The 21,955-nt window shown below is 33.3% G+C and overlaps 1 protein-coding gene across 2 annotated transcripts in view; it reads right to left on the bottom strand.

Moving 5' to 3' along the window:
• Window positions 1-11,417: 11,417 nt before the first annotated feature.
• Window positions 11,418-21,955, bottom strand: part of beta'COP (coatomer subunit beta') — a 114,677-nt gene continuing 104,139 nt past the window's right edge. For both annotated transcript variants that reach the window (XM_085809085.1, XM_035367834.1), the window contains exons 22-23: window positions 11,934-12,035; window positions 11,418-11,860 (exon numbers count right to left, since the gene is read on the bottom strand). In XM_085809085.1, the coding sequence (XP_085665211.1) occupies window positions 11,822-11,860; window positions 11,934-12,035 (141 nt within the window). In that variant the 3' untranslated portion in view covers window positions 11,418-11,821. The remainder of the gene's footprint in view (window positions 11,861-11,933; window positions 12,036-21,955) is intronic.

The raw sequence follows: 21,955 nt of genomic DNA, 5'->3' as shown, positions 1-21,955 counted from the left end.
GATAATGGGGAATGCAGCGTTTGACAAGAAGTGCAGTGCCACCACCACGTGGGCGAGGTGCAGTAGTACTTCTGTGCGACTTGTAGGTATAGTAATTTGCCACACACAATGATATTTTAGGGTCAAGTTTGTGTTCTTGTAGGAAAAATAAGTCGGGACTGTGCTCACTTGCAAAATCCCGCAATTCATTAACCTTACGAAACAAACCATTTGCGTTCCAAGTAATAATACTTAAGTACCTATTGTTTACACTATACATAATTATTCAACATTGGAAAAAACACTGTCAAAAACATTAAATAATATAAACAAATTATCGATTGAATGCTCCGCAGCCCGCAATTCAGGCATGGCTGCCGAGATTTTTTGAAAAACATTCATAACTGTGGTGCCTTTAAAAACATCACACACCTCTTTGATTATTTTGAGAAAGTCCATAAACATAACCGAACCAACAGTAGCACTAGCAGCACCACCACGTCTGTTTATGCATATCAACATTAAAATTATTAACAGTATTTACAGATCTTTGAACGTCACCCTTGGCTACACTAGCATAACTGCACCCGGAGGCAACAGCAGAATAACTCAAATTTGCATTAGAAGTACTAGGCATTTTAACACCATTATTTACATTACTATTTACATTTTCTGAGTTTGCACTCTTATTCACAGTTTTATTTCCGACTATGCGTCGGGGGAATTTCGGACATCCGCGATAATTGGCGGTGTGTCCTTCTTGCAGGCAATTACAACAAATAGGAGAGTCTAATTTTTTAACATTACATTTATCAGTACGATGTGCACCCGCACATTTCACACATCTCAGTTGTAGTTTGAAATTTTCATTACTGTGGTGGAAGTGTTGGCAGTTGTGATACTGCACAACATTTCCACGCACTTTTTAAGGATGTATTTCAACAAAGAAACATAGCAGTTTTTTAACATCATAAATAGATTGCACCCCTGGTACATTCTCTAAGTGAACCTGAAACAAAGGCATAGGAGCCTTAGATTTGGTTCTGTGCATTTGGGTAACTTTTCGAGGTTTATACTTTAAATTAACCAGCTCCTCAAAAATGTCATCTGAGGGGCAATCGATAGGTAAACCTCTTATAACTATTTTGATGGGCCTATCCATCTTTCTGGTAATTAAATAATGATCTACACTTTTTTCATCCAAATATTTTGTTATCTGACGGTGATCATTTTCCGTTTTCGGAAAAACTTTTAAAAACTCGCCAGTAACTTTAGCTGCAAAGTCTAAATTAGTTTCAACCCTCAATTTTTTAGAGAAATCCGAAAATTTAATTGGAGGCTTCACCATTATCGGTTTCACCTTCGGTCGTTGCATTTCAATAACCTCAATCTCTTCACTAATTTCCATATCATTATTAGTGGCAGTATTATCTGCATTAGCATTTTCACCTAGCTTATCAAATTTATTGCTAACATTAATTTCTGCATTAGCTTTGACTAATTTAGCAGGCCTAGCCGTATTACGCGGCTGTGTAAAGCCTTCTGAATCCTGAATTTCGCTCACACATCTTTTTCCTTTTTTCGAAGGCCGTTTAAGCAAAATTTTTGTTTTTTTTCTCCGCTAGGAGTTTGTGCAATTGCACCAGATTTATCACTAACATTTTTTACACTTGATACGGTATCATTACAGTTAACAGTAGATATAACCTGCATCTTAGGGACATGTTTAACAACATTCACATTCAACTTATCACATGATAAATTTACAATACTAGAATTTTGGGCACTAAAAACGTCGCACTTACCCTGAAATAACAAAGCCAGTCTTTTGGCTATTCCACTCATTTTTGGTGTATATCCAGACGTTTTTGCTTATCCTCCTCACTGGATAATGTATTGAGATCATCTTCTGTTAACTGCTCATCTACATGAACTGCCACATTCAGAAGCAGAACTTGCTGAAGCGCGAGTTGATAATCCTCCGCATCGTAACAATCCTTGTTTAATAGCTGACTCCAACCTTTTCCTAACACCTTGTCTGCATACGCACATATCTCCTCGGGTAAACCAGAGAGACTTTCTTTAATAACGTTCACAACCTCAGGCGGAGGAAACGGCGGGTAATCCTTCGGATCCATTGTTGACACTAGCACATGTTAGGCTTCACACCCACAACGCACACCATAGCACAAAACACGGTCAAAAACGTATTAATCCACAGTAATTAAAACCAGAATTACAGTAGAAACACACTCAATAACACAAAACACTAATCGGAGCCCGAATAATCCACTCTTCATAAGAAAAAAAACAAGCTGAACACGGGACCGCGTGAAAACACGACCAAGCCGGTGTAAAAAAAAGAATCTGGGAATTGCGTCCCTTCTATTCGTTCACACGCCTTTGTTCTTAAATAGAAAAAGCGTTTCTTGCTACATTTAGATGTTTACTTTCTGTGAAAAACGAAAAGAAGCTCTATAACTGGGAAAAAATATTTAAGAATAAATACGTCTAGAATCGAAAAATGAATAACTATCATTTTAAAATTTTAGAACATAAATCTAAACTATTATTATTTGATGAATCCAGAAAAAACAAAGAAAATGTTCGCATTCCCGCCCGATGACATCACTGATACCCTTTAATATTAATATTGCACTTTTTTGTGTTTCATTATGATTAAAAGTATAATGCATTTGTTTTTGTTAAACGTATTAGAATTATAGAGTAGAAGAGAGGTTTCCAGCGGGGTCGGTATTGACCCCCTAGTCGTCGATAAAATTTTAATGGAGGTAAAGAATGATCAAGGAATACAATGAGAGCCGATAGCCGAATTTGCATTTGCAGTTAATCGGCACAATAAAGATCCCATTGATTACGAAACTTTATTGATAAAAGTGATATTTAATTAGCTATTCATATAATGCTAAATCACAGGAAGACAACACTTATTCAAAACACATGCGTATAAGTTGAATTTTGGAGTATAATTATAATAACTTTAAGTCTTGGAATAAAAGTCATCCGAAAGAAGTATCACAAAATAAAAGCTGTTATCTAGCCCCAAACCATTGATTTTCCCCTCTTCTTACTTAACCGAAGAAAGCTTTAGTCAAGTCAATAACTTATTACGGGAAACAAGGAATAATACGGCATAAGCAATTTTATGCTAAATATTTAAAAATTTGCATCAGTATATGAAAGGCAGTGATTAAAATCGAACTTTTAGGCAATTAAAATCTGTAATATTTTTTTCCTGAAAACTTTTCATATTTGTAAAGTTAATAAAAATAATTATACAAAACATAATAAAACATAAATCTAGTAAACCATTTTTTCAAAGCTTTTGTGTATGTTCTTAGTTCTAATTATTATCTTTAAGTCACATATATGCAATTATTATTATTGTTATGTTGCAGACTGTATATTATAAAGAAAAAATGTAAGCGGGTAGATGAAGAAACCATTAACAGGGATCGATCTAAGAAAAGATTTGGGAACGCCTGGTGTAGAACATCGATTTTTGCAAAATCAAGCCCATACCAAAAATTTATGAGGGGAAGTTATTATTCCCTTCTGCATTTACGAGGGAAATTCTTATTTTCTGCATAAAACTGATTTCGTTAATATGTAGTTTTGGTTTGCTGTTGATGATGTATATAAGCTTACAAATATACACTTTATGTCGCTATAATTAGCAGTTTATTAGCATTTTATATATGCTTGCTATTATTGAACCGAGTACGGCAAAGCAAGTGGAGGTTATCTATCTATGGGAAAGGATGGCTTTATGGAAGACTTTCTAAGTGAAACTGGTTTGTATTTGCATTTCATGTAAGGGAAAATTATAAAAGTATTTATGCAGTCAGCCCGTTCGCAGAGATTATAAACAATATCGAACTAGCACCGTTGACCAGACTTATACATTCTACCCACTAATGAACTAAGTAAACCATCTGTATATTTAACATCTGCTCCCTTAAGTAATTTTAAACAAAGGATTTAAATTACTAGATGACTAATAGCGTAAAATTCATTGTACTTAACGCATCGAAGTTGGTTTTTTCTCCGTATTATAAAATAATAATAAAATAAATTAATATTTTGTATACGTTTAATTGACTTAGCTTCTTCCCCTCTCTTTTGCAATATTTGTGTAATAATTAATAAATGTTAAAATTAAATATCCCAATTTACTTTTTTTTTCTTTTTTGGAATACTTAATTCTCTTAATCATTGTGATTTTAAATATTTGGTTCAAAATGAAAGGGCTTGTGCTATTTTAGTGTCTCCACTTTCAAAGAATCGCGACGCTAAACTTGATAGCTACAGGAAAAATGGAACCGGATACGGAGGGTTATTCAAAGCTGTAAAAGGACAAAAGCTTTACGACTTAAAAGTATCACATAACCTTCGAAGTATTTTCTCGCCGTTTGCTTTGTGGGGAAGGATGACTTTGATTGACCTTACTTTTAAATGTGTGTGTGTGTATTTAATTATGGCAAAGCACACTAGGGCTATCTGCCTAAGGGGAGGGATGCCTTCGTGGAGGACTTTCTAAGGGAAACTGGCTCGTATACACGTTACACATGGGGAAAACCACGAAAACATACATGCAGCCAGCCCGTTCGCGGGATTCGAACCTCGGACCGAACTACCAGTGTTCAGCGACTTTACCGCTCGGCCGCTGGTGGGCCGACCTTACTTTTAAATCGAAAACCAAAGACTTAAAAGACTAACCCTGTGGAAAACCTAGCTTTTCTATTCAATCTTTGCTAATCACACGACAAAAAAAATGTAGGAAAAAGATATCCTTATTATGATGGGGCGATGGACTAAGTATGCGAATTTTTTAAATTTATTTTATATTGCATTTAAAAATGAAAATAATTTATACAAAAATTTCATAACATCCATTTGGCGCCCAGGAACAGATGTCCCTCTAGCTATGCCACTGGTGAGGACTATACATGCTCTTAATAGAAAAGAAAATAATTATTGATAAAATATTGTAAGCAGAAGCTACAATATCATTTCATCAGAAGTACAGGCAATTATATAAAGCATCGGCTAGAGTAGACTGAAGGGTACCCCTTGTATTATTGCGAAGATGTTTTATTTATTGCCAAGTTGTTGTTTCATTTATGTTGATTGTTGAGTAGTTGAATGTTCTGTACATCCGTAAATATACTGTCAGTAAATAAAGTCAAGGGAGTGAACAATGCCAAGTTTCTGCAATTCTCTGGTGATTTTTAAGTGAAAATAGGTCAACGTGTACATGGATAAAGTCAAGGGAGTGCACAATGCCTAGTTTGTGCAATTCTGTGATGTTTTTTTCCATTAACAAATGTATTTGTTATACCAATGTTTTATTATAACTCTCTTGTTCTGATCATAATTTGCATTTATGTAGGTCAATGTGCACAAACTCGGTATCCATGTGCTGCCAAAAATCACCAATGAGTACTCGTAAATATACTTTTACCAAAACATCACTGTGCAAGTAGTAATACTTTATTGATTATGCCAAAGCATTCAACTAGTTGATTTATACATGTATAATGGAGAGAAAATTTAAGTGAAGAGGTCCTTTGCAAACGATTAGCATACTTGATATAAAATAAAATAATGGCTGATAATAGAACATCACTAATAGCATATTTTCTTAGATAACCACTCCCATAAGACAAATCTATTTAGGTAAGAGGTTATTCTCTTTGGGAAGTTCGACTGCATTTTCTACAGAAAAAGCACACACTGTTTTGCATATCATTACATTCGTCCATATCTGTGTTAATAGCAAAAACTGAATCATAATATTAAATGATGAGAAATATGCCCAAGGAAATTGCAATACAGTTTAACTAAGTAAATGGATGTATAATAGAAATATAAAATTGCATGTTTCCACAGGACTTTCATTAAGAAATAAGAGCTAAAAATTCAATAATAGTGGACAGCATGCAGTTGTCATGAAAAATTTCATTCATACACAGTTTATGAGCACTGGGTGAGACAGTTTTGAGGAATAATAAGTAAGAAAGTTTTCTCATCATCATATTCAAAGACATTTTTTTCATATTTTGTACTTGGATCTGTTTGGGTGAGTGACTGATTTTGCCATCAGTAAAAGTTATCCCGCTTAAAACAGTTTATTATTGTGTTTTCTGAAACACTGTTTCAAAATATGTATTTAGAAGATGCAGAAAATGCACCAAGGAGGTTAGTCCTTATTAATTCATTTGCACTTTCATCCAAATTTTCCACATTATGAAGAATACAGCTCACCTCACGAAGATCATATTCTTTCATCGCTCCATAAAAATTCCTTAATCACAAACTGGAATAACAGATATAATGTTTTCTGCAAGGAATAAAACTCCAAATTTTCTTCATTATGAAGAATACAGCTCACCTCACGAAGATCATATTCTTTCATCGCTCTATAATAATTCTCTGATCACAAAATGGAATAATAGATATGTTTTCTGCAAGGAATAAAACTTCGGCATACTTTATGGAGTATGTTTTGTGACATGCAGTTGTGAATTAGATCAAAGGTAAAATTCTTTTCATCTTAAAGTTTCTAAATTCATTCATTAAAAATTTCTGTCATCATCTACACCATACGTTATTTTTTCCCAATTTCAAATTCATCAAGGAAGAAATCAAATACATTGCAACATTTTGCTCACATTAAATGACAAAATGACATAATAATTACAACAAACGATGAGTCAATTTCCCATGTTTCTGCACAAGTGCCGATGGAACACTGACATTTTGATACACTTAAAAACTCGCAAAACATTAGAATAAATTTTTATTTCAGAGGCAGAAACAATTTAAAAAATTATCACATCTGAAATTTAGTGTCATTCACTTCACAAATGATGTTAAATTATGCGAAAGCACAGTCATTTTACGGTTTGGTTTATTAGATTACGGCAAAGTACTCGAGGGCTGTCTGCCTTAAGGAAGGGATGCCTTCGTGGAGGACTTTTTAAGGGAAACTGGCTCGTATACACGTTACACATGGGGAAAACCACGAAAACACCCGTGCAGCCAGCCCATTCGCGGGATTCAAACCTCGGACCGAACTACCAGTGTTCAGCAACGTTACCGCTCGGCCGCTGGTGGGCCCCAGTCATTTTACGATTAAATAAATTATCAACAGAAAAAAATGCGTTCAAAATTCAGTATTAAAATAGTACTTTTATAATTAAACAGTTTCAGTGCTTTCGTAAGGGAAAAAAAAAAAAAAAAAAAAAACTCAGTTTTGTATCTGATTTTAATAGTTTTAAATCAATATGCACAAAATTTTTTCATACCACTAAAAAAATTATATGAAGTGCTAACAGAGATATTAAAAAGTGAGATTGTTTTGTTCTTTTATTTATAATATGTTTAGCAGGAAATAAATGTTAATTCAAAGAACACTGCAATGGAAGTTCTCACATGTTCTATCAAACTTTTGTCAGTGATTTTAACTGAATTCTCCCCAGAAGAAATTTATTAATAAGCGAACACTACAACCAACGAACCTCTAAGATATTCTTTGACTACAACAACGTTTGCACTCTAACACGATATCTTCGATGTTTGTTTACATAGCACGATAAATTGTTAATCTTTGCCATAATTCACCACGAAATATGATAAAAAGCCAAATATTGTAACCCATCCAGAAGCCCAAGACGTCACGGCACACTTTTCCGTACACATTTGGCGTTTGTCTGTACATAATTGTGACGGACTAGTGTTGCCATTCAAGGAAATAATAATGTACCGGTTGCCATTCCTACAGTAAAAAATAAAATAAATTCATTGGCTGAAATGTGCGAGACACGTCTGGAAAGCATAATGTGTCAGTTATTTAAACGCCTTTAAAAGCATTTACATCACTTAGATTTTTCTATATTTTGAGGAATAAAAAATGAAATTTCAAAAAATGTTGACTTCATGAAACATATTTAGAACATCCGTTGTCCACTTAAACTCTGGACGAGTCCATTTTTGCATTGCCCCCCTTAACAGTCACATTGCCCCCTTTTGTGGGGCGTGGGCCCCACGGCTCTAGGCTAATCGCACCACCTATGTCAGCACATGCGCACAATCAGCCCAGGTACAGCCATTTTATGCCGTAAGGCAGATGGAGTGTTTTTACCCTAACTCTGTGTTAGCTAGGTTTGGTAACAGTTTCTGCTTATCTCCCTTGAATGACATTTCTTTGTTAATTAATTTTTAGTTAGTGTAACAGAAATTTACGTGTCATTTGTTTGACATAACTTGACGACGATGGATGTGACAAAAATTTCTTGAAATTTGAGTATGGACACAAGTTTCCCATATACTTTGAATTTGAAGGAGCAAAAGAACTGTATGAAAAATCAAAATTTTGCTGCTTGGATTAAAATGAGAACGGAAAAAATTTACGAGGGTCATAAACATCGTGAAACGTTACTGTACAAATATGTTACATTTTAATGTAAAAAAGGACATATTCATAAACAGTCATCATAACCAGTTTTATTTATATTCACAAAGATTTAAATTCTTTTATTTAACACAGACATTTTTATGCAAACTTAGACCCTAGAAAGCATAGAACTGCCAGAATTTATTATTGAATATGAAAACGTATTGAAAATTCTTATTATGTCCATTACGTTTTCATTGTCCACACATGCTTATATGTTCAAATGACATATTTCGAAATCAAAGTTAGTTATGAAATAAAATCTTATAAAATTTGATAATTCATTTGCGTGTGCAAATTTATCATTCTAAATCTCTTACATTAAATTATTTTTGTCTTTTAAATTACATCCCATTATTTAGTTTAATTAATTAATGTGTTTGTACTAATATTTAAAAGTTTTTTGAAATACTTTTTGTGTTCTGAAAATGAAGAGTAATAGAAAAATTAAACAAGCATACAAAATTGTTAATTTAATAGTTCATTTTATTGCTTTTAACTTATGTCCTGTCTAAATTTTCTACGCAGACATACTCGGTCTAATTTTTAATGTCCATTTTCTCATACGAAAAATTACAAACAGGAATGAACAAAAATCTTGATTGTGAAAAACACACATTTGAATCTAAATGTATTCTAAGAAGTACAAAAAAATGTAAACGAGGTTTTAGTCCTCCCCCCCAATCAGTCATTTAAACTATTCCAACCGTTCAAGAGAACAAACGGTTAGAATAGATTATGTGAACATAAAAATCTGCCCTTTTTTATATATACATAAATAAAAGAAATGTATTCTTTCTTTTTACATATATAAGAAAGGGAACACATTTCCCTTTCTAATCTTTTGAAAGTCGCTAACGCTTAAAAAATGATAAACTACGTGAACGTAGCAACCGGCCTTTTAGAGTGACTCACTACAACAGACTTTGGCAACTCACGTACTTAAGATTCCTTCTTTTCGATACGGTTCAAATGACGGATCCGACAACTCAAAGCGCATGCGTGGTTAATGTTGGTGCAAATAGCTGAAGCAGCTAATCGTACCGCTGGTGCGAATTGCATCGGCCTTCCAGAAGCGCCATTTTGAATTGCTTTTTCAGCCTGCAAAGTTTACAGATTCCGGTTTATGTGATTATGGCAAAGCCTCGAGGGCTATCTGCTTGAGTGGAGAGTGCCTTCGTTAAGGACTTTTTAAGGAAAACTTGCTTGTATACACGTTACACATGGGAAAAACAACGAAAAACGGCCATGCAGCCAGCCCGTTCACGGGATTCGAACCTTGAAACGAACTACCAGTGTTCAGCAACTTTAACGCTAGGCCGCTGGTGGACCTTATAAAGTTTACCAGTTTCAGATCCAGGAAAGGGGCAAGCCGGAGTCTGTGTCCCGGGTGGCAAATTCAAGCGTAGTGCTGGATCGTATTTGGAATGTTGTCAAATTTTGATACAACATTAATAGTTTTAAAGCCCGGTTTAGAAACCTCTTTTAAGAGTATTTATAATAAATTGGCAAGAAACCTTTTAATTGAACAAACAGTTAAAAGAAAGCTAAGTACATCCGAATACAACTTAAAAGATAAGATCAAAGAGATGACAATAGAGGGACTCTAGGCATCACCAACAAGGTCAGACGACCCTGTCCCCGAGGCTCGTGCCTCTGACACTGATCAATACTACCACTGGTGTACAATTACGCTGAATTCTAATCAGTTCATTCTCATATGCTTAGATGGCCGTTCACGGTAGTTTAAAATTTAAGGTGCATTAGTACCCACCCGAAGGTCAAAATACACAACTTGAATTAGTCAGGCATTCAATACTGGGTGGAGAGTCAAGGTAGGCGTGGTCACAAACATAGTTCAAGAATCTTTCGATTATCTTAAAAAGTCTAATTTCTGCATGAGCATAAATTCACAAGAAGTTCAAAGTTCACTAAGCTCGTAGTTAAATAAGTTTGGTAATGTTGCGATATGTACAATTCGATTACTGAGAGAATTGAATGTGGGAGGTCACCTGATAGCACGAGGCGAATGGACTATTTAGCCACAGTGGTAGTCATGGTAAATTATCAAATTATATACTTTCAAGCAGCTTGTAAGGTTCGTGGAATTTTGCTGTGATGCTTTACACCACAGACAAAATGTTGCCATCCTCATGCTGGATGTGGTGAAAGCTTTCAGCCGCATCTGGCATGAGGGGCTGATTTACAAGCTAATTTTTACTTGAAATTTTCTCAAAAATTTACCAGCAAAGCCTTTAAACACATAGGAATAAATGTTCATGGTTCTTAAAAAACTTGATGAATCTACATGAGCTAAATGAAAATACCGCATTCAACTTGAAACGAGATCAGTTAGAAATTTACCAGCACAATAAAAAGACATGGAGGGAAAAAAAGAAAAAACAAGAATTAATTTTTACGCTAAAGTGCAGAATCACCCACTTATTTGTTTGGCGCTTTTTACAAAAGTAAGAAGAATTGGATTTCTGTCAATTTTCTCTGACTTTTTAAGTGAAAATAGGTTGATGTGTACATGGATAAAATCAAGGGAGTACATAATGCCATTTTTGAGTAATTCTTGGCGCCATTTAATAACATTTTAGATGGCATCTTTTGGCTCATTCTATAAGTGATCAAGGAAAAATCACCACCTGCATTCAGAACAGCCATTACTAATGACTGTTCCTTTCAGAAACACTGGATATTTTAAAAAGAATTTTCTATCACAGAAGCAATGTCCTGTTTACCTTATTTAACTAGCAGACAGAATGTTTTGCATTTGCAATTCAAAATTTAAATGCTTCTCTACTCTAAGCTAAACCATTTTATTCTATACTTTTTTACAGTCAGTGCAACATATATTACTATGAAGTACAACATTCAGAAGAATTATAAACTCACTGTCTAATTAATAATACGAAAATGGAAAGAAAAACAACCCACAACATACAAAACTATATTATTAGAAATAATGCATCTTTATTGAATAACACTTTTTATAAAATATTACAGGCCCATTGCAGTCAAATATGGCTTCACAGAAATAACATAAAAGGTTGCATCAAGTATATTTACAAAACTCTAGAAAACAATTACAAACAAAAAACTTATGTCTGTCACTTATAAATAATCTAATCACTGGAGTTTCAAGTCAAGTTTTCATATGACGAGTAACACATCCAAACACATCCAAAGTGTCTGAGTACTAAATAAGAAGCAAAATATTTTAACAATTTAAGTTGAAGTATAATAAATTAATTTCATCAATTCATGTATCTGCTTTAAATGCAATGGATATGCTGTTCCCCAATCTCTGGAAGTCAAAAGTTCTAATACAAAGTCTAAAGTACATGCTAGTATAAATCAGTCTTCACTTAATAGGTCTTCATCAAGGTTGACTTCCTGAAATAACAAAAACATAAATTTAGTAAAGTTAACACAACTTCACAAAGCAAAACTAGGAAATGTTACTCACATTTTCGATGTTTTCATCCAGAATAAGATTTTTTATATCAAATTCCAAGTCCAGATCACCATCTTCTATATTAAAACTGTCAACATTATTTTCTTCTGCAACCTATTTTCCGGCGAAAGAGATGAATGTAAATAATATGTAAAACAAATTTTGCATTTATGATCAGAATAAAACTTTATACATTGTTTAGAAATAAAACAATGTATATACTTACACCTTCTATGAAGAATAACAAAACTTAAGGGAAAATATAAGAAATTAAATAGCAAATATTTTGTTTTAGCAACATATACATTAATAACAGAATAAAATTATTGAACTACACTTTTCATATATATCTTTAAGTTATTTCTGACTGCAAGTTCATGTCACAGTTATTAAGTATTCAATTTTTTTTATTAACAGTAATAACTTAACAGAGGAAACAGAAAATCAAAATACATATAAGAAAGTAAAGAGAAAACTTGTAATATATGAACATTCAGCAATGATACTAAAAAAAAACAAACTCAGAAAGCTTGAGTCATTGTATTTCAGACTGTATCTGAAGAATTTGAACAGGCTGAACAAAATTATCAAGTCATTTCTCAAACATATGCTAACATTATGCACAAAGATGTTCATTAGACTTGTAGCAAAGCATGCTACGAGCTATTTGTCTAAGGGAAGGGAGGACTTTCTACAGAAAACTGGCTCTTATCCACATTTCACATGAGGAAAACTATGAAAATGTCCATGCGGCCAGCCCGTCCCTCTCAAATCAAGAACAAAGGTTGAACTACCAGTGTTTAGTGACTCGCCTGGCCGCTAATAAAAAATCTGCCACTTATTCAAATCTGACCATAGTTCTATAATTTTCGGATTAATGTGAAAGCAGATAAAATTTAAATTCACACAGGAAATATGTACACAAGAAACAAAGCCAAAATTACCATACTACCATGTGTATAAGATACACCCTTAATTTTTATCCCTCTAATTAAAAAAAAACTTTAAGCTGGGGATAGCCTGTCTTTCATCTACAGTATTTTTCTGTTTTGGGGGCATGAAAGCAACTAAAATAAAAACAATACATGCCAGACATTGAGAAAAACTCCTTATTATCCATCAAAAGGAATATGCTTCTGTGATTAGCACCTTTTATTCACTGTCGGTGCACTACAAGTACCATTATCACTGGTTCTAGTATCCTACAGCATCTCATTTTCAGAGCTGTTTAGAAGCACTGGACATTTAACAGGCTTTCCACTTTCCCAGGCTGCCATAATCTTTTCACACACATGCTGGACACTTAGAGATTTGATTTTTCTTTTTGGTGTTTAAGGTCATGTTTTCCTGTACTTGTCCAATCTCAATTAGTATAATCCAGTGTATAATTCATTCAACAACAATGGATTTTTCACTTCTTAAATACAGACTACTGCCTTGCTGTATGTTTATGTATACCTACTTTTTATCATTCACATATAAAAGCTGCACTCCCAATTTTTTTATGTAAAATGTACACCGAGAAAATGTAGTAATTATTTTAGTCTAATTCGTTAATGGATAAACTTAAAAAGGCATCGAGTACTGGTCCAGAGATCATGTCAGTCAAGTAGCTTACCTCTTTGCATGCAACATATTCACCTTTTAAGTTAAAAATTTAAATCCAGCATCAGACTGCATGAGCAAAAAATCTCTATTGTTTGGATCTAGTAAAGTCAGCAATGTGCTGAAGCATGCAACCCAGCCGACATTACTAACAGCCACCTCTACAACTGCCTTATAACAAGAATGAGATCTTTACTTAATGACACTCTGGACAAAAGTACATTTACAGATGCTATTTTTCAAGACTTTATTGCACTGCTAGATGAAGACTAAGGCAGAAAAACGAAAGTCAAGGGTAGAATAATAATAAAAAAAAAGGTTTTAGGAAATTATACTTCTTCAATTTAAATATGCTCTCTCAGTTGTTTTCTATTGAACAGCATTTATAGAGGCAGCCTCAAGGAAGCCAATAATGCTAAGGAAGTGACTCAGTAACTTTACTAGCATCTTAAGAGTTTGAAAAAATAATAAAAAAAGGGAAAGAAAATCAGGGAGGATTTCTGATAACCTGATCAAACGTTTTGGTTAAACTGATTAAGGCAAAGCAATTCAAGGGCTATTTTCTTATTGGGAAGGATGGCTTCATGGTGGACTTTTTAAGAGAAATTGGTTCGTATACACATTACATATTTGGGAAAACCAGAAAAATCAACATGCAGCCAGCCAGTTTGCTGAGATTGGATCCCAGGTTCAGTGTTCAGCAATTAGTTATGATACGTTATTTTAATATCATGAAACAGAATGGGCTGGCTTCATGATTTTCTCCATGTGTAACATTGATATGAACCACTTTTCATTAGAAAGCCCTCCCTCCCTTTAGGCAGACAGCTCTTGCATGCTTTGTAATAGTCAAATAAACCAATCCAAACTCACTCAGCAGTAAAAAGCATAATATACACAAAACTCTAGTCAGATACACTAATGTATTCAAACACCCATTCAACAACAGTTTTCAGTTACCAATGTTTGCTGAACAGATTGATAATGCCTGCAACAGCTACCTGCCTAAGGGAAAGGACGCTTTTGCAGAGGACACTGTAAGAGATAGTAGCATATATATTCCTTCACATTATTCATGGCACACATTCAAGTTCATACCTGGAAAAGGAATGAAAATATCCATACAACTCAGCTTACTAACCACGATCCAAATCTGAAACAAACTACCAGTGCTTAGCAAATTTTCGCACTTATGGACAGAGTGGGTGGTAATTAGTGGGAATCTAATTACAAATTTCTTTAAAACTTACAAAATTCTTTAAATTTATCAGATATACAAAATATTAATCTTGGGAAAAATTGTTCTTAACATCCTGAACAACAAGAAACATGAACTACTGACTATAGAGAGATTCATTTCAGACTGGTAGACTAACAAAAAGCTCATGAAACAGACCTGCAATGTCCTAGTTGAAATCATATAAATCAAAAGAGCTGAAAAAGTATATTACATGAATCATGTAAGCACAGTGAAACAAAAATATCTCACTGTTGATAATTTAATAACACCAATAACACTTTACACACTGAGAAATGTAGCAAAACCTCAATTGTGCAACCTCTGCAAAGCAAAAATTTAAAATTTCCCAAAGTTAGTCCAAAGTATTTTTGATACTTTATACCACAGCTAAACTTTCATTTGGGGTTTCAGGTCAAAACAGAAGTATTAAAAATAGAATACATGCCTTTGTGGAACATATACATACATGGATGTATAAACATAAATTCACATACTCACTCATACATTTAAAAATGCTTAACTCTTTGATGCACGCGATATTATTTTCATAATTTTTTTACTAAAAACTCTAGAAATTTAATATTATGATCCTAGAGACAAATAATATATGAATTTAAAAAAATTACTCTTGCCCACTGATCTGTGGGTGGTGGCCGCACTGTGAAACCAGTGCGCATCTAGGACTTTGAAACTTACTGATGTAGTAGGGGGGAAAACTTACATTTTTCTGTGCACATTTTCAATAGACGACGAAATTTCAGAATTTAAAAAGAAATGTTTGTAAGAATTGTATTATATGTAATTTTTTTACATTATTTTACAAAGTAAATCACCAGAAAAAAATTAAAAAATAGAAATTAATGTAATTTTTCTATAGCAGTGAAAACATAAGAATGTACTTAATAAAGACGTTCGGATAAATGGATAAAAAACTCAGTACTGCAAGAATTTAAAAAAAAAAATCTTTTTTTTTAAATATCAAAGAAAAAAATTTTTGTGGCACTGTTCAATCTTTTTGGTACAGGCATAGACCTACACTGCACGTTTCGCACACGTACCTTGTTCTATTAGGTTTCTCCCTTGTGCTACAAAATGTACACTGCCTGGCTCTACATTTTACTGGTATATGTTCAGTCCAGTGTTATTTAGTCTCTTTTCATCAGGCACATGAAACATGAAATTTGTGATTTTTTATATTAAGGGGCTTTGTCTTTATGGCTTTAGTATGAATCTTTTGTTTCCCAATCATATTTATTTTATTCGTATTTCGTCCCAAAATAATAGGGGGATCAGAAAGTAATGTCGTTTCTGTGCATGTCGACAACAACATGCTAAAGGCAGAAGTGGAAGCAAATCCATGTCAAACACTCTTAACCAACCTTGTTCGACCATCCAAGAACATTTAAAGCAGAATGGAAAAATAAGCAAAGTCCCCCATAATCCGTCTGAAAAGAACAAAGCCAACCTATCCATCATATGCAACGTATTGCTTCAACGGCATCATACAGAATCGTTTTCTGATCGTCTGATTAGTGGAGACAAAAAAATAAGTCCTATATGATAATCCGAAACTCAAAAAGGCAGTTTTAATAGGGGTTAAAAGGGTTTACATCACGAAAAGGCGCTTCTGAGTGTTTGGTGGAGTATTCACAGAATCGTTCATTTTGAATTGCTGAAACCTGGAAAAACTGTTAATGTAGACCTTCATTGTGAACAATTGGATCTAGTGAACCAATCTTTAATCGAAATCCGGCGATTGTCAACGGAAAAGGCGTCATTCTGCAACACGACAATGCAAGACCGCACTGTGCAAAACAAACACTGGAAAAATATAATGAATTGGAGTAGGAGGTACTGCCTCACCCACCATATTTGCCCAATATCGCACCCTCGGATTTCCATTTATTCTAATCCCTACATCATTTTCTTAGTAACAAAAAATTTGAAAATTAGGATGATGTCCAAAATGCCATCTTGAGATATTTTACTCAAAAACCAATTGATTTTTATTGTTCTGGGATTGAAATCTGCATACTATACGGCAAAAGGTTGCTGATAACGAGGGTGATTATATTATTGATTAAAAATAAAAACTTGTTACAAATTTATTCATTTGAATTTAATGTAAAAAAGCGACATTTCTTTCCAGTCCCTATTATTTAGAAAAATATTTTAAATTTAAAAAAAACTTTTAGGCAATTTCTATTTTTAATTATAGCAAAGTATATTTAAAACACACAAATAATTTATAAAATCACAATACTAGCATAGGAAGGAAGAGTGTTGAGGTCAGAGAAAAATCTCTAGAAAAGAAAGACCTTTTCACTAGGCAAGTGCATGTATTGTTTAGTAATAAAATAATTTTGTGGTTTCAAAGCCCCTTATCTATATCTGGGTAAAAATAAATATTCCTATTTGAAAAGCAGCAAACGCCATTGTGAAAAGCAGTGGTTTCAAGGCAGGACCACTGAGCCTCTAGAGAACTGTGAGCATTGTGACACAATGCTCTACTGGTGCAGTGGTCGCGCCCTGAAATCACAAAGTAAATGCCATAAATATACATAGGTGTTTTATATATGCAGTTTTATTAATGCTATTTTTTATTGTTTATGATAGAAATCATGATGTGCAATGAATAACTTTTGAAATTTAAATTAAACATTCCCTATTCGTAAAAAGCAAATTTAAAGTTAATAAATTTAAATGAAATTTAATGCAAACAAATAAATGATTCATTATTGTTGCACACTAATCTACAATATCATTTAAATTCTGAGAGCATATGTAAATCAAGTGCAAGTATCAAAATCCATGAAAAAATATAAAATTCCAAAAATTATTTAATCCTAAAAAATTTATTTATAAAAATGCATAAGTGAATGATTGTTGAGCAGGCAGGAGGGACACTTATCAAGGGGAAGTTGCCTCCAAACCCAACTCAACAATTTTGAAATTTTGAAAAGTTGTTTATATTAATAAAAGGAAGTTATTTTGTCTCATTGAAAACGAATTTTAAAAGGCATCCGATTTGAAGTACTAAGACTTAAAAAATGTATGATTCTGCAGTCATTTTGTGTTATTTAGAGGTAAAAGATCAGTAATCAACTGCTTTTCACTCAAAAATTTCAGAAACAGGAGGGGGGAAATATTTGAAAATTGGCGGTTTCAAGGTGCGACCACCGCACGTCAAAGGGTTAAGCAAAATTTTGAAACAGCCCCAGCAACTCAAGTAACCTACACAGGACAGAATTCACTTCATCTAACATATTTCTCCAAAAGACTTCATGAAAACGATTTGTGCCAAACTTTTGCAACCTTAATATATTTCATAAAATTAATTAGCTGTTCTTTCAAAATTTTTGCATACAATGCCTGTAATATTAATAATTTGTCAATGGCAATATTTACTTTTCGCGACGGCGCACCTTTGTTTAAGACGCTCGTGCGGCACAGAAAAGAATCGAAGGCAGTCACCGTACAGGACGGAAGTTTTGCATCGCTAATCCTAATTTTATAACAAAAATCAGAAAAACAAAAGTTTCGCTTTTAGCATCATAATTTTGGGCATCATTTTAGATTATTACTTGAGCTCCTATATATGTTAAAATTAGCACTTAAAACATTTTTTCCTTTATTTTACATGAAAATATACTTAAAAAATTGCTTATCTTGTAAAATAATTTTTGGAAGTGCTATTCAAATTATTCCAAAGTTTTAATTGATAAAATCCATCAATAAAGTTTAAAATTAATAAAAGGAACACAACACTATTTACAGTAAGAAGTAACAAAATTTAAAATGAAAACGAGTGTGGTAAATCGTGAAGAATGGAGAAGTATCACTTTAACTCTTAGAAAAAGTATCACATTTGAACTCTTTAGAAAATGAATCAGTACTCTCATTTGCGTTAGTAAATGGTTCACTAACCATATGAGGATATTCTTCCTCTGATAAATAGCACCTTTCCCACCATAATAGACTGGAGGTGAGGCTTTTCTAAATAAGAAAAGAAGGAACGGTATAGCTGAAGGCAATGCAAAACGTAAAAAAACTCCGCACAGTAACCCTAAAAGACCGTACATAGTGTAGGGAAAAAATAGAATAATAATAATAAAAAAAGAATTGGATATAAATCAGATACAAGAATATTTTCATTAGCACGCAGCGATTTAAAGAGCCCACCTCTGTTTACGCTTTCCCTCCGCCCCCACCCTCGAACAGCTGATGAGTAAAATACCACAGTCAAGCAGAATATATCAAACTCAAGGTCAGGAACCTAAAACTGTGCTCATTTCAAAAGTAATGGACATAGGATGCCATCTAGTGGCCTTCAGAAAAACGTTCCACTTTAAAATGCGTAAATGCATCACCCGTCCTCTGAATGCAATCTCTACTAATGCGTGGATGGGATGCTCGGCTGTAAGAGACGTTCTTAAGGAATGCGTATATGGGACGCCCGTCCTGAAAGGGTTAACATTTAGTAACTTGTAATTGGCAACACTTCGGATACAGATATGAAAATAGAACTATGCTGGTATTGCAGTTATCTGTAATATAATACATTCTATGATTATAAATAGTTTATAAAAACTAAAACATATAATGTCTTGAAACATATAATACATTTCCTATAGAAGGTAAAGAAATTAAATTAAGTGAAATTAAAACAAAATTTGCAGAATATTGTATTCCTAAGAAAAACATTACATATGAAAGACATTTATTCTTTACTAGAAATCAAACCACATCAGAAACCATAGATGAATATGTAGCTGATGTTCTATATTAGGATTAAAATCATGCTTGCAACTAGGTTTGATTCAAAAAGTAATATCTGTTTACACTGAAGACTTACTGGAGGAATACAAAGATGTATTTGAAGGCTTAGGTTGTTTGAATGGAAAACATAAAATCCAGTTAAAACAAGATGCAACACCATCCTCCAAGAAAAATACCCATAGCTATACGAGATAAGTGAAAAAAGAATTACAAAGAATGGACAATTTAAATGTTATCGAGAAAGTGAGAGAACCAATTGAATGGGTAAATTCAATGGTCACAGTTGTCACACCGAACAAAATAAGAATATGTTTAGATCCTAGAGATTTAAATAAAGCTATAAAACAAGAATATTATCCTATGTTAACTATTGACAAAGTTGTCACTAGAATGCCAAACACAAAAATATTTTCTATATATATATAATATAATATATAGAAGATGCTAATAGTGCTTTTTGGCAAATCCAGCTTGATGAAGAAAGTAGTAATTTGTGTACATTTAATACACCTTTTGGCAGATACAAATGTTAAAGATTACCTTTTGGCATATGTTCAGCTCCAGAAATTTGCCAAAGAAAATTAAGCCAAATAATAGAAGGTCTAGAAGGCGTTGAATGTATTATAGATGATATCTTAATATGGGAATCTAATGAAAAGGAACATGAGCTACGACTAAAAAATGTCTACAGAGAGCACGAGCAAATAATTTGAAGTTCAAAAAGGCTAAATGTAAAATAAAAGTTAATCGTGTGAATTATATAGGGCATGAGTTAAGTGGAAATGGACTAAAACCTGATTTGTCTAAAATGGAAGCAATTGTTAAAATGCCAGAACCTACAGATCTGGCATTTTTGGGACAGATTTTTGGGAATCATTAATTGTTTAGCCAAATTTATTCCTAACTACTATTATTGCACCATTAAGACAGTTACTTGAGAAAAATGTTCTCTGGCACTAGACTGAAAAACATCAAAATGCTTCCAAAACACTTAAAGAATTGGTTGCAAAAGCACCCATATTAAAATTCTATGATGTTAATACGGATGTAACTCTTTCAATAGATGCAAGTTCTGAAGGATTAGGTGCTGTTTTACTACAAGAAAATCAACCAATTGCTTACGCTCCCAGAACTCTAACAAAAAATCAGAAAAATTATGCTCAGATAGAAAAAGAGCTTTTAGCTATTACTTTTGGATGTTCTGAATTTCATGATATATGGCAAGCGTATTACAGTTGAAACTGATCATCGACCATTTGAAAGCATAACTAAGAAACCTCTTTTTAAAGCACCACAGCGATTGGAAAGAATGCTGTTAAATTTACAAAAATTCGATCTAGATGTACGATACAAAAAGGGTACAGACTTATTAATAACAGACACTTTGAGCACAGCATATTTGAATACAACAGAAGAAGATAATGATGAAGATACAGAAATTTGTACGCTGATTCGAGTATCTGATGACAAAATTTATCAACTGAAAAAAGAAAGTGAATGTGATGCTACACTACAGTGCTTAAAGAAATATATTCTGAGAGGTTGGCCAGAAAGGAAACATCAGGTGGAACCTCAAGTCAAAGTATTTTGGGACTATAGAGATGAGTTGACAATGCAAAATGACTTATTTTTCAAAAGAGGAAGGGTAATTATTCCTTTATCTATGCAAAAAGAGATGTTAAATTTAATTCATCAGAGTCATTTTGGTATAGAAAAATGTAAAAAAAGAGCTAGAGATGTTTTGTTTTGGCCACTTATGAACAAGCAGATAGAAAATTTCAAAATGTCCTATATATAATGAATACCATAATAAAAACATAACAGAGCCTATGATACAGCACGAAGTTCCCAATTTACCTTGGTATAAAGTTGCAACAGATTTATATGAGATTAACAAAGATGTACACTTATTAATTGTAGATTATTCAAACTTTTTTTTGAAATCTTCAAACTACTGGATACTTCAGACAGACAATGATCAGTTACATGAAATCTCATTTTGCAAGATACGGTATACCATTGATAGTGATATCTGATAATGGACCTCAGTTTGCAAGTAAAGAATTTGCAGAATTTGCTAAGAAATACCAATTTAAACATATAACAAGTAGTCCACACCATCCACAGTCAAACAGATTAGCAGCACGTTCAGTACAAACGGTGAAGAAATTGCTAAAGAAAGCTCAAGCTGATCATGCTGATCCTTATTTCGCATTGTTAGCTCATAGGAACACTCCAACTAATGAGATGCTAGGATCACCAGCTCAACGACTTATAAGTAGAAAAACAAGAAAGATTCTTCCTACAACCGAAGAATTACCAAAACCTCAAGTTGTGAAAAACATAAAAGAAAAAAATCAACCAAGAAATAACTAAGCAGAAGTCATATTATAATCGTCATACAAAAAAC

The sequence above is a fragment of the Stegodyphus dumicola genome, chromosome X2 (assembly GCF_044657685.1).
Source record: "Stegodyphus dumicola isolate Sdum_Otavi_A_Nest chromosome X2, ASM4465768v1".
Lineage (NCBI taxonomy): Eukaryota > Metazoa > Arthropoda > Arachnida > Araneae > Eresidae > Stegodyphus > Stegodyphus dumicola.
Note: the sequence above shows the minus strand (reverse complement) of the source record. Positions and strands in the feature narration are given on the sequence as shown.